This window comes from Tasmannia lanceolata, unplaced genomic scaffold (assembly GCF_043159265.1).
Source record: "Tasmannia lanceolata isolate RefF3 unplaced genomic scaffold, GAP_Taslan_0.1 ptg000011l, whole genome shotgun sequence".
NCBI lineage: Eukaryota > Viridiplantae > Streptophyta > Magnoliopsida > Canellales > Winteraceae > Tasmannia > Tasmannia lanceolata.
This window is the reverse complement of record NW_027518688.1, coordinates 18,120,390-18,134,508: the sequence shown is the minus strand read 5'-3', so window position 1 is coordinate 18,134,508 and position 14,119 is coordinate 18,120,390. Positions and strand designations below refer to the sequence as shown.

Below are 14,119 nucleotides of genomic sequence, written 5' to 3'. Positions count from 1 at the left end.
TAATATGTTCCTCTCAACTTAGCAAGTAAGCACCCATAAAACTGAAATGTGAAATTGAAATTGAAGACCTGCTGAGAACATAAAGAGGCGGACACGAGTAGTCACTCTCTCTCCCATCAAGGTATAGAAGTAGTGCTGCAATAGATATATAGGCACAATAATGACTGCTGCTCCAACGAATATGGGAGACATTCGTTGGACTTCATGCTTGATCTCTAGATTTTGATGAAAGTAGAACACATTCAGGATATGTGTAATTCCAAGGGAAAATAGAGGAGCTTTCATTCTTGCAAGAATGGACCCCATGAACCCAAGTACCGCAAGTGGCCACTCTGGGGCATTAAGTCTAACAAGTTTTGAAATTGATGGTTCTGTGGATGATCTAGGCTAACCAAGTGTTGAATTTTAGTCTCCAAACCTATGGGATCCATTGTTCAGTCCATGGTTTTAAATTTCGGTTTGGGCTAAAATTTCAGAATTATCCGAAATTGAAATTCCAGCCGAAATCCCTAAATTTCGGGCGAAATTTGGTATTGACGCACAAAATCCCGGATTTTAGGGACGAAATTTTGATTGAAATTTCAGGCGAAATTTTGGTAATTTCGTTCCATATCAGTTAACGCAGTAAAAAATTCTTATTTTAATAGAAATTTCGACAAAATTCCCGAAATTAACGAAATTTACATAAATTTCGGGAATTTCAGTTTCAGTACCTTTTCGTTTCGGTTCTCACCGAAATCCAAAATTTCGGATTTTGGTCGAAATTTAAAACCATGCTTCAGTCTCATGATGATCTTTTTGAATGGGTAGTTCTGAAAATTGTGCTACTACGGCAGAGAGTCCCTGAAGAACGTAATCCCACAAATTAGATTTGTTTAGAGAGCATGAAATTTAGTTTATGTCTTTAAGATCTCATCCTAATTTTAGAAACACTTACACTGACTCTCTAAAACTTTCTTGGCTTTGATATCCACTGTTTTCTTATACCTGCAAGCTCACTAGATTGGCATACTCTCCTTCCCCCTTAGACATTAATTCCAAATGTGTGCCACTTTCAACAACTTTGCCATTCTTCAAGACGACAATGGTATCGAATTATGGTAGGGGTGGAGGGAAGTTTGCTTTAGTATGGAGGGGGGGCCTCGGATTGTTCAGAGGTGGGAGGCTCCTCATATTGGGATGCAAAAAATGAACTTTGATGGGTCGAGTCTTGGTTACCCGGGTCCGGGTGGGGTTGGCGGTTTGTGCCATGATGATTGTAGTAAAGTGGTGTGGGCTTATTCCGGCCTTATTGGGATTTGTGATGCGTGAGAGGCGGAAGTGAAGGCAGTATATTACGGCATTAAAAGACTTGATAATGAATGTATGGATCGTACCATTGTGGACGGGGATTCACTTAACGTGATTCGGTGGTTGAGAGGGGCGGTGGTACCCCTTGGAGATTTTCTTCTATTTGTGATGAAATAGAAGATCTAATCTTGGGCTCTGCTATAGTGTTTAATCATGTGCGGCGGTCGGCTAATGGGGAGGCAGATTCGTTGGCAGGGGGGCAGTCGTTTGGTTTTGGAGTGGTTTGATTTCCTTCCTCCATGAGAGTTGTATTGCTTTTTCCGATTTTTTTTATTGTGTTTCTTGTATCTTGTTGTGGTCCTCCTCGGCCTACTCCCTTTTTTCATTCATAATATTATTCTGCCATTTCAAAAAAAGCAATGGTATCAGCGTCACGAATTGTAGACAACCTATGTGCAACAACAATTGTTGTCCTGTTTGACATGATTCTCTCAAGTGCTTGCTGAATGATGAGTTCAGATTCTGCATCTAGTGCGCTCGTGGCTTCATAAAGTAGTAAAATCTTGGGGTTTTGTTATAACTGCTCTAGCAACGGCAATTCGCTGCTTCTGCCCTCCAGAAAGTTGAATTCCCCCGTCTCCCACCTTAAATCAACACAATGAAATTTATAAACGGATGTAAGATGGCTTTAGAGAAAATATATGCTAAAAATAGGACATCTTGTGCATTGATTTTTGTTTTTTTGAATGATAGACATCTTGTGCATTGTTCTTTAACCTAAGATGTAAAAACTGTTTCATTTAGCCTGAAATGGGAGAAAATTTTCATTCCGAACTGAAATCTGGAACGAAATGGCAATACTTTCCATTTCGTTATGGATTTCAGTCATTTCGCTCATCTTGGATGAAACTGGAGATATTGTCCGTAATATTTCAATTTAGTCGTTTTTCTTGTACTCTTGTGTTTTTTTTTTTTGAAAAGTTATACCTACATCTTTGGCACAAAATCATATACAAGATTTACATGGTTCAGCAAGGATGCCTACATCGACAAGTGAGAACCCATTTTTCACTATGATAAAAAATTAAAAAGGTTACAATTAAGAACCAATATCAACATACCTGAGAAAACCAAAATTTCGACCCAAATAAATTAACGTTTCGAGTATTGTTGATTTCGGTTTCGGTCTCGACCAAAACCCGAAATTTCGGATTTCGGTCGAAATTTAAAACCTTGGCTACGGGTATACCTGTGCCATTTTATATGTTAATCTTTTGTAATGCAGGATGGGACCTCTGGTCCCGAATATTTGAGTATTAATGAAATGTCACTTTTCAAAAAAAATAAAGAAAAAAGAAACTCAGACCGCTTTTAAACAAATACGTGTACAACATAAAACTTAGATGCAATGGCTAACAATTGTCAGTCGATATTAAGTTTACTGTCCCACTAATGGGTGATATTCTAGGGCCATGGATCATCCATTCATCCATGATAGGCCCCATCCAATGGTGTGGGTCCCACATTCCAAACATGTGTAACATGTGCTGTGCTATCCTGTTTTCAATCTTTCCCACTTCCTCAGGACACATGGCACATGCGACCTAGCCCCAATAGATGGGGTTTGCCGTCGAAAACTCTCAACCATTGGTGACATGCCATGTGTCCGATAAAAACATTGAATTTCAATCGTAGACAACTATTAGACATTTGATCAACTAGGTTCTCACCAATGGGCGGAATCTTGTATTGTGGAGCCATCTATGATGGCAAAGTGCATGCAGCAACGCCAAACTTATAATAATTTTCTTTTCTTTATCAATGATTTCTAAAATATTTATTTTTAAAAAATAGAAAATTATAAATAGTACAAGTTAAGTCGACTCAAAATGGTCTTGATGGAAGAAGAGCAGTGGTTCCTTTTTATTCTTTAAAATACCATAGCATTTTTCCTTTTTATTCTTTAAAATACCATTGCAGTGGTAGTACTAGTTGGTGGTTGGAGCACGAGAAGATTCTATTTTCTTTTTTTTTTAATATTTATTTTTAAAAAATAGACAATTATAAATAGTACAAATTAAGTCGACTCAAAATGGTCTTGATAGAAGAATAGCAGTGGTTCCTTTTTATTCTTTAAAATACCATAGCAGTGTTCCTTTTTATTCTTTAAAATACCATTGCAGTGGTAGTTGGTGGTTGGAGCACGAGGAGATTCCAAAGTAGAAGCAACAGTGCAGAAATAACAACTTAAGTAAAAGAATCTAGATTTATTTCTAGTTACTAAATTGCAATAATATACATACTTCCCATTTTATGTTTTGATATGAATCTAGCTCTGATACCAAATTGATGTGAATCCATGCCAGCCAAGAGAGAGGAGAGAAGAGAGAAAAATAGATAATCAAGATCAAGAACAAGAAAGATTAAGATCAAGATCAAGAAAGAGGATAATAGGAGTAGACAAGGAGTGTGATTTATGAAACTAATCGGGAAGGGTGAACAAAGAAAGGGAGAAAAGAAGGAAAAAGAGAACTGAGACAAGAAATAAAAAGATATGAGAACAAAGAGGGGAAGGGAGAAAAAGGATGTAAGAATTGAGAAGGATAAATGGGTGCCGGCTTATAATCCCAACCGAGAGGGGATAAGGGGGGAGGAGAAGATGAAAGCAAGAAAAAAGATAGAGTTTAGGGGTAGAAACTCAGTAGGCCCACATTGTTTGTGTGATCCAAAGCATTCATTTGATGGGCCCTCACATAGATAGGTTGTGCCCAAAAAATCAGCTCCATGGGATCATCCTAACCCTTCGAACTGTGGAGGTAAAAAATGGACAGATTTGTGGAGGTTTATACCCGTCCATTTTAACCTCCACAAATCGAAGGGTTGGGATGATCCTATGGAGCTGATTTTTTGGGCACACCCTATCTATGTGAGGGCCCATCGAATGAATGGCTTGCATCACCCAAACAATGTGGGCCCGCACTTTTTTTGGCCGACTTAGCAGATAATTTATCTGCTCGACCGAGCAGAATCACTTTTATATGCGTGCGTCTGTGTGGAGAGAGAGAGAGAGAGATTAGAAATGTGTTCCTACTCGATCAAGTAGATAAGTTATCTACTCCACCGGCTAGAAACACAGTGGGGCATATATATTATGAGGAAATGGTTTGTGAGCAGCTGCTCAGATAAGCTTATCTGAGCAGGAGCTCACAAACACATGTGGCCCCACATTTTTTGGGGGATCCAAAGCATTCATTTGGAAGGCCCTTCCATGGATAGGGTGTGTACCAAAAATCAGCCCTATAGGATCATCCTAACCCTGCTATTTGTGGAGGGAAAAAAATGTGCAGAAACAGTGTCTGTCCATTTTCCCCTCTACCTTTGATTGGGTTAGGATGATCCTATAGGGCTAATTTTTGGTACACACCCTATCCATGGAAGGGCCTTTCAAATGAATGCTTTGGATCACCCCAAAAATGTGGGGCACATGAGTTTTTGAAGCAGCTGCTCAGATAAGCTATCTGAGCAGCTGCTCACAAACCATATTCTCATATTATATATATATATATAAGATAGGAAAGAGGACTAAAAAATCTAAAACCCTAAACAAAAACCTAACATTTCTGCACTAATACTCTCTAATGACTTAAAGACTGTCCCAACTTAAAATTTTCGTAGTACATGTCTTGGGCCTGGTTGAAAAACTCATGACTCAAAGAACTTAAGTAATTTTGATGGAAAAAAAACTCTACTACCTCCTATGACTTAAAAAAGATTTAAATAAGACTTTAAAAACTAAATAAAACTCTTAAAATTAATGATGGGCCCAATCTTCTTAACTCATTTATTCTCCATGGCATCTTGATTCTTGGATGATCTCCCATCATACTCCGCCACTTGAAAAGATTCACCCCGTAAAAAATAATGATTGGCATCACGAGTGGGAGTTTATCAACTCTGATCCTTGCACAATCTGAAAATAGTTGGTGATGTGGACCGGTGTTTTACGATGAAATCAAGGAGAAAGATGAAGTGGACCTGGTCTATGATGAGGTCAAGGGAAGAAGTGTTGCAACAGCTAGATCATCCAAAAGTCCTACGGAGATCCGACAGGTTGAAGTCGAAGAACAAGGCATAACTGGTATGTTTGTAGCTATACTTGTAACATTGAATACATGTAGTGTGGGAATACTACTATGGTAGGGCTCTAAATGGAAGAGGAATAATGGGTGTTGTGGCAAGAGAGGTGAGAGGGGACCACAAGCTCCATGAGTTGTGATGGTGACATGTGTCGGGGGGCGGGGGAGGGGGGGCACAAGACAGCTATCCAAGAGGTTGTTGACATGTGTCAAAGGGGGATCATAGGACAGCTGGCCAAGAGATTGTTGAGATGACATGTGGAAATTTAAGTATATGCAAAAGCAATTCATCAATATAACATTCTTCGACCATCATGCAAACAAATTAATATTTTCATATACAGACTTGATGAGGGTGCACAACTCCACTCAACATGTTGAAAATCCCATGAAAAGATAAAACATGTGCTGACGCACAGGAATCTAATCTGGAAAATAGAAGAAATTGCAGAGCATAATTGACTAACTTGTTTCTCCCAAAGAAAAATGTGCTCCAAAACAAATAATGCATATAAATATCATTTACTTAAAAAAGTAAGATGACAGGCATATAAATTAAATATAATGAAAGTATATAGTTCAGTGTTTCTTCACATATTTCTCATGAGCTATAATTGAATGTTGTGGCTTGTTCGACACAGATGCGCGCATATCCCAAATCATTAAGCGCCGATCATCCCCCACTGAGCCAAATAAATTTTCATTCCTTAAATGCCAGGATACATCTTCAACCACATCTTCGTGAGCCTGGAAAACATTAACAAAGTCCAAGCTAAGTGTTGAAAAGAAATTAAGTTTCAGGCCCATAGAAAATCCAAGAACTGGTAGATACAATTGAGATATGTAAACAAATAATGCTCACAGAACACAATAATAAATGCAGTAACAAAATGGTAGAGAACAGGCAAAACGAGGAACTCAACAGACACAGTATGTTAGCTGACTCCAAATTAATGTCCATCAGACAATCACTGACAAGCTCTTATCAGGTAGTAATTTTTTTTATTTTAAGATAACAGATTTATTCAAGCAAGAGATAAACAGGAAACAAGTTAGAGAAAGGGCAGAGATTCCCACTAAACTATGGGTTTTATTTGCACCCATGATGATCACAGAACACAATAATAAATGAAGAAGTGAAATGGGGGAAAAAAAGGGAAAAAAAAACATGGACCTTAACAGACTCAATATGTTTTATTAAGAGGTTAACAGAGGGATTGAGCCTCTAGGTCAATGGTAAAGGCTGTGATCTTTAACAGGAAGGTCGGAAGTTCAATCCCACCTTACCCACCCAAAAAAAGGTCAACTGAATGCAAAATAATGCTCAACAGGCAATGACTGACAAACTCTTACTAAGGACTTTTTTAGAAAGATGACAGATTTTTTCATGAAAAAGAGAAACAAGAAACAGGTTACAGATGGGGCACATATTGTTCCACAACTAATGCATCTCTACCTACACCTGCATAGGCCCACGAATCTGTTATACCGTTGGCCACTCTTAACACATATATAAAAGAAGAAAAAACCCTTTCACTTGATAGGTTTACAATTTCATTGATAATCGATCCCAGCCCAGACACCATGGTTCACTGTTCCCTCCCAATCACCAATTTAATAACATTGTGACAATAAACCATAATCTGAAGATAAGATCCAGGAAGACATACCATTAAAAAAAACAGAACCTTAAAGACATATAAAGCCCAAAAGGCTGAAGAATGAGATGAAACTTAGCCGACGATATGATCCATGAAGATGTATAAAGCCCTAGAACTTAGAATGAGATGAAACTTGAAAATTCTGAAAGTCTAAAGGAGCGAAATGCAGCGAAAGGAAATAGAAAACAATGTACATACAAATAATAATTTTAAATCCCAAAAGCATCACAAGCATCTTTGCTTTAGGAGCAAGGAGAGTCTAATCAAACCATCGCATATGACTTTCTAGCTTCCAGATCTTGGTGTAAATTGTCCAACAAAATAGCTTGCTGAGCTATTAAAAGTGCAGGCAGATGCCTCAATGCAAGGTGACAAAAGAGAGCTCCATTGAAGAATATAGCTTCACAATCCCACACGTTCAGGGTGAAAATTAGTTCAGAAGTCCAATAAAGGCTCCAACTTTCTATTGTGAAACATGGATGAAAGTAAATTGCACAGATTCAACCTTCATCTTGCTATTTGCACTCCCAAAAAGGTGATGGCATTAAAGCCTCTTCAGAATAAGTAATGGTACCAATGCCTATCTCTGGGACCCTGGAGCCACACTATCCAATCCACTTGCCACAGTGACATGTATTCCTATCTCCGGAACAAGAACATATATCACTAGAATGGCTTACTCTACTCAGAGACCATGCAATTGAGCATATTCAACTGCCAAAAAAATCGGCTCTTCACAATCGTTTCTAGGGACATCCCTTACTGGATCTCTCAGACAGATGTGTGTTTCTTCACCCTTTTCGCCTTCAACTTCAAAGTTTCTCCGGTATTGCTCCATCCGGAAAAAAAAAAAAAAAACAATGCAAAGGAACCAAATCCATAATATGCAATCCTGATGAAGAGAGCAACCGTGTTTGTAACGACCCGATTTCCAGAACCAAGCCGTTACACCTATTTGACAAATTCACCTGATGTTCTTTATGAGCAGCGGAAGTATTCTCAATAATGAAATCCCTGCCCCTCAAGCATTGACCCGTATGTCTCTTTCCGCAAGTTGGGCATACTGGAACAGTATAACTCACATTCTCATTCTCATTCTCCGACTTCTGCTTCTTTAGAGGTGGTGGTTGATTTCGGTTCGCAGAGGATTGTGCCCTTGCAGCCGAAACAATTCTTTCGCTTCTCTCTGCGACTTCCGCCTTCGCACAGGCCTCTGCTAAGGTCTGAGGATTAAGGATGATAATGCTGGCCATAAGGGTGGGGCGGAGCCCGTCCACAAACTTTCTTACCCTATCCTCCTCAGTAGCGGCATAACCTGGGGCATAGCGGAATAGAGTCCTGAATCTTGCCCCATACTGGGCCACCGACAACCTTTCTTGCTTCAGTGCTGCGAATTCTTCAGCCAGTGAGTCCTTTACATGTGCAGGAAAGAACTGGGCATTAAATCTCGTCTTAAATTGGCTCCAAGTCTCGGTGGTCGCCGTCGGGTAATTCTGTACAGTGGTTCTCCACCAGACTCCTGCCTCGCCAGTGAAAAGAAATGAGGCCAACCTAATTTTCTGTTCATCATCGCACGCCATGACATCAAAGATGCGTTCCACGCTCAAGATCCAGCTGTCGGCTACCATGGGATCTCCCACCCCAGTGAATTCAGGAGGGTGATAATCCCTGAACTGACGATGGAGTTTGGTAGGATCTTCCCTTGGCTGGTGCACGGCCAAATTTGCCGCAATACTGTTTGTGGTTACTCTTCAGGAAGATTCGAGCAAATAAAATCCAAAACAACTAAGGATTTCACTCAAGCTAAAATGAAGTTGAGTGGTCAATTTGTCTCTTGTGTGCAAGGATGATGTAGGAGGAAGACACCACGGAAGCATGAGTACAAGTGGAAAACTGTAAAGCTTTGATTGCAAAAAGATGCTCAGTTTTGAACAGTCAACATGCCTAGGAATGGTGGTTTGTTTTGGAACTTCTATGATGAATTACTGAGATACCTTGTGTACATTATTAGCTCATAAACTAGCTCAAACTCATACCTTAGGCAAACTGTTAACATAGAATTTCCTACACTGTGCATAAAATTAACATAGATCTATTGTGCTCCGTCTAGAATTTGAGGTACGTTTCTTCAACAAACCTGTAGTTCGAAATATGAATAAACTAATGAAGGTGGAATCATTCAAAACTCCAAGTGGTTTGTGAGATCAAGCTAATTCCATGAGCTCTGTTAACTTACCAACTTCTCCAAAAGCTTATGCTGGTGGAGAAAGGCGTTATTTATATTTTATACTTTAACACTCCCCCGCACATGTGGCCCACTTGGCAAACACGTGGCACATGTGGTCCCACTTTGGGCCGACCATTGCATGTGGATTTTTGCTATCCTGGAGGTTTGAAGTCGAAACCTTTGGCTCTGATACCATGTTAACTTACCCACTTCTCCAAAAGCTTAAGCTGATGGAGAAAGGCGTTATTTATCTTTTATACTTTAACAAGGTCAATCAAAACTATCCAAAAAATGAGTGAACTTGACTGTTCTTGGTGTAAGATCTTGAAAACTGACCACAAATCTATAGGTAAATTCAAGTTTTATTGTAGATCAGTGATAGGTAAGTATGTATACGATGTATGGTAATGGATCTAGGATTTTAGACTCCCTGAACGGTAGATCTAAAAACGGAAAAGATGCGCGTGCAAACTAGACGTCTAGTCATGCACAAGGATAAATGGAAAGAACATGAGAAAGAAAGTGGATCTTACTCCAAGATCGTCTCATCTTTTACTCCAAGCTCTCTTCCATGGAGGAAATCCTAGTGAAACTCCTTCCCTTTCCTCAAAGAACCACTCTCTTAACCTTGGAGAGGAAAAGAAAACTCTATTGATTATCAAACTCAAAATCTAGTTACAAATGAACCCCTCTAAGCCTATTTATAGGCCACAAGAGAAGAGTCTATAAGCTTGCCCAGTTGTACAGCTATATTCCACTAACTCTCAACTGATGTGGCATGCAAGTGGCAAGGTTGAACTGCTCCTCACTCCATGCCACTTGTTAAGTCCTCTTTATTACATATGTTCTCACTACATGGCTTCTCTTCACTCATGTTTTCAATCTATAGCTACTACATGATTTATAAACTGAAAGTGAACGAAATTACAAGTAAAATATGATGTGTACCATGCCCAAATATTGTGAAAAAATGTACAAGGAAGGTAGCGAAATCAGCTCCTCAAGTGCCATGCAAGCTAGTAGGCTGCACCATACTATGATGTGTACCCTATAAATGTGTAACATGTGTATCTTGCCAAGTCAGGTACTCTTCCTTCAACCTTGTTGTCCTTCTTAAGGCCTTGATGTATTCCAAAGATTTCCTAAGCTCTTGAGAAGCGCCCCCCCCCCCACAACAACCCTTTATTCACTGGAAGAGGAGAGCTAACAACTTGACCGGGACCTGCCCGGCCCACATCAAAGGAAGCCGAAGAATCATGTACAACCGTCCAACAAAAAAAGTTACATCTCTGAGAGGAGCATGAGATCTCCAAATGTGCAGCTAGGGAAAAGAGGGGACGGTGAACTGTTTGCCAAAATAAAATGAGAAAAAAGGATCTCAGAGCAAAGACCCCATTGGGATTCAGATTCCAAATCACATAATCCTCTTTATAAGTAGAGACAAACACATTCAAGGCGACTCAACAAAATCAACAAACACAATGAAATTCCTCATCTTTGAGCTTATGTCACAAAATCGATCGCCACACCACACCCCACCTCTCATAAAAATCAAGGACACAAACCTCTATTTTCACACACTAACCCTTTTTTTGGTAGCTAAGTTCGGGTTAGGCAAGACGTCCACAAATGTATTACGCTAAAAAAAATATTGCAATTGAGAGTACAAAGCACCAACCTTATCCCTAGATGCAGTATCTAAAAGATAGAGGGGTACAAAGGATCCCAGATGATCAAAATTCTTCTATTCCTAGAAACAATAACTAATAGATTGGGAGAAACAATGGATTCCAAATGATCCAAATTCTTCAATTCATGGTCAAGAAGAATTTCACACATTAATGACTAACCTACACACGCTTGCATATGCATGACACAAAGGTAGGTTACCAAACCACAAATCTTCAAAAAATCTAATCCCCTTCCTTTTCCACCTTATATCTAATCAAAGATAGAAATTCTCAAAAACACATGGAAGCAACATTACAATAACCTATGCAAATCATATATTACCCATTCAAAAGAAAACTAGAAGAAAAAAAAAATCACCTCATATATTTCTTTGGGGTCTAGCACTTTAGCTTGGGGCGATGCGCTTATATCCCACAAACATATGTTTGAATCATTTGAACCACTCAAAAGATACCCCTCTTTCAAAGGGCTCCAAGACAAACCATACCCTTCTTGAGTATGACCATTCAAAACCATATCAGGATTACAAGTACCGTCTAAGGGTTTTGAAGGGTGCTTTTTACAATCAAAAACATAAACCTCAGACCCACTAGTCTTAGTAGCAATAAAATTAGGGTTTTGTGGCATATATCGAGCCCGATTAACCTCACCATTGTGGTGAATCTGTTGTGAAATCTGAACCTGTACAAAAAAAAAAAGATTAAAAACCCAGAAAAACCCATATTTTTATTTTTCATTTGGAGTTGAAAAATGGGGGTTACAGGTTACTGACCAATGGGTTTGCGACGGAGGGTTCGGAGCCGTAGGCTTCGTCGGAGAGAGGGAGATGGACGGTGGCGATCATGAGGAAGTTGGGGAAATCGTCGGAGGTGTGGGTCCCGAGAATGAGGGGGTGGTGGGAGAATGATCCAACGGTTTGAGGGAGAGTTGGAAGCCATTCAACGGTGAGAGATGGCCATTCGATAGCGTGTGTGATTACCATATCGTAGAGGAAAGGGGTGTTCTTTTTCCATACTTTGTATTCCTCTGCAACTACTGTCATGTCCATCTCTCCTTCCTCTTCCATTTTCCTCTCTCTCTCTCTCTCTCTCTCTCTCTATCGACTCTTGACTCCCGCCAAAGGGGTTCTTTATATGTGAGATTTTGTGTGGTGTATGTGGACGTAGAGTCTAGTATTTTTGAAGTAGTGAAAGACCCACTTTATAGGATGATCCAAACCGTTCATTTGTTGGTGTGCCCCATGTTTCCATGATCTTGTATGTTGTCTTGACAGCGTTTCTTGGATTTTAAGAAAGAAATCCAGGTTTTTAGAAAGCTCTCCTGCACCTTGAGATTTTTAAAACCTGGAAACATGGGATGATTTGCCTATCTTGCTGACAAAAAGAAGGGCAAGAAATCAGAAAATGATGGTTGGTCCTAGGGCTGCAACAGGGTCAAGTTGGGTCGGGTTTCTCAAAACCCTAGCCCAACCCTGGATCCCTTTATCTCGGCCCTGACCCTGAGTCAGGACCGGAAAACCTCAACCCATTACCCGCCCTACAGGGTATTGTGTTGGCCCTGGCCCGCCCTGATTGGGCAGGGCCGGGCCGGGCCTAATAAACCGTAGTGCAAATACCTGTTAAAAGTGCCAAAAATAAAGCAACCACTTATCATATGGAACAAAATGATCAATAAATAGAGAAAGGCAACAAAATAAGACAATATGAATTCAACAACATGCGGCAACAGAGACAATTAATAATAATAATCTAAAGAAACATCAATCCAAGATAATAGAAAACAATAGCAAAAGAAACATGCATAGATGGTTCAATTCTATAATAGAAAACTCAAGGTCGGGCCGGGTCGGGGTACCCGAGGCATTAACCCAAAACTCGTACATTATTTCAAAAAGTACTGTACAGCCCACTTTATTTTTCAAAATCTACTATATGGGTCACACTATAGGATGATCCAAACCGTCCATTTGATGGGCCACACCGTAAATAGGTTGTGCCCAAAAAATTATTTACATAGGATGAGCTTAACCCCCTTGATATATAGACGAACTGCATATTATGAAAAGCTCTATAGATGGAAGGTTTGGTATCATCCAATGGAAAGGATTTTGGGGGCACAGCCTATTTATCAAAAGGATGCTTTGGATCATCCTATGATGTGGCTCGTACCACAATTTTTTTTAAAATGGACTTTCCAGGCTTAACCTATAAAAATGATTTTTTATATTTACCTAGTGGCCAAACATATGAATGGTTTGGATCATCATATAGAGTGGGCAGTACAGTACTTTTTGAAATATACTAGATTATAACTGCCACATACAAGATTTTACATGGTGTCGCAGTTTAATGACTTAAATCCAGTACTTTTATATGGTTTGGATCATCATATAAGTACGTATCAGATAAATTCCAAGGATGGGCAGAGAACTTTTTGAACACTAGCAGGGTCCATTGTACGGATGTTAATCTGTACTGTTCGTCTTTCAGGCCCTACTGAAGGTGGGCTACGATTTCAGCCGTTGTTGGGATAGAGCAATCCTATCTGTCCGATTTTTGAACTCATTATTTTTTAAATGCAGATTGATGTGAGAGTCCAACTTAATTTGAAGTTTTGAACTTGCCTCCGAGGTCTTAAACGTACGTGATATATCCACCCCCTTTTCTTTATCATGCCACCCCTCTGGTGTATTTATGAATTATGACTTACGAGTGACTACTCTTTTTATACCAAAGATGTGGCCTGGTAAGAAAGGGAGAGAATATATCATTTCCCATCTTAAGCTCTGTTTGGTTAGATGAGATTTTAGTGGAAGTAGTAGTCAACAAGGAGGTGACAAGGGTGGGATATGTGTAGACTTGTCTGAGAAGATTAGAGGGAATTTTGGTAGTGTGTTTGGTTAGATGTCAAAGCATGTGGGAGAATGGAGGGCTGTCATTAACAAAATAAATAGTAAAAGAGAGAGAAAGAGAGAAAAAAGTAATGATTACACATGGCATTTCATATTCTCCTCTTCTCCCCTCTAAAATTTACCAAAAACAAGGTTTGGCATTGGAAAAGTAGGGGAGGAGACAATCCCGCCACATAGGCGCCACCTAAGCCAAAAGCTAATA

At 39.5% G+C, this 14,119-nt stretch overlaps 1 protein-coding gene across 1 annotated transcript; it reads right to left on the bottom strand.

Moving 5' to 3' along the window:
* Positions 1 to 5,990: 5,990 nt before the first annotated feature.
* On the bottom strand, positions 5,991 to 12,116 carry LOC143886196 (histone-binding protein MSI1-like). The gene is made up of 3 exons (XM_077390148.1): positions 11,779 to 12,116; positions 11,364 to 11,687; positions 5,991 to 6,173 (listed from the first exon to the last, which is right to left on the bottom strand). The coding sequence occupies exons 1-3, from the start codon at positions 12,070 to 12,072 to the stop codon at positions 6,006 to 6,008; spliced, it is 786 nt and encodes a 261-aa protein (XP_077246263.1). The 5' UTR covers positions 12,073 to 12,116; the 3' UTR covers positions 5,991 to 6,005.
* Positions 12,117 to 14,119: the final 2,003 nt, after the last annotated feature.

What these genes read in the sequence shown, in the direction of transcription:
- LOC143886196 (XM_077390148.1), bottom strand. Translation starts at nt 12,072, where the DNA reads ATGGAAGAGGAAGGAGAGATGGACATGACAGTAGTTGCAGAGGAATAC. An exon ending in CCTCCGTCGCAAACCCATTG is followed by an intron (nt 11,688 to 11,778) that starts GTCAGTAACCTG and finishes TTTTTTGTACAG; the next exon opens with GTTCAGATTTCACAACAGAT. An exon ending in ACCCCAAAGAAATATATGAG is followed by an intron (nt 6,174 to 11,363) that starts GTGATTTTTTTT and finishes AATGTTTTCCAG; the next exon opens with GCTCACGAAGATGTGGTTGA.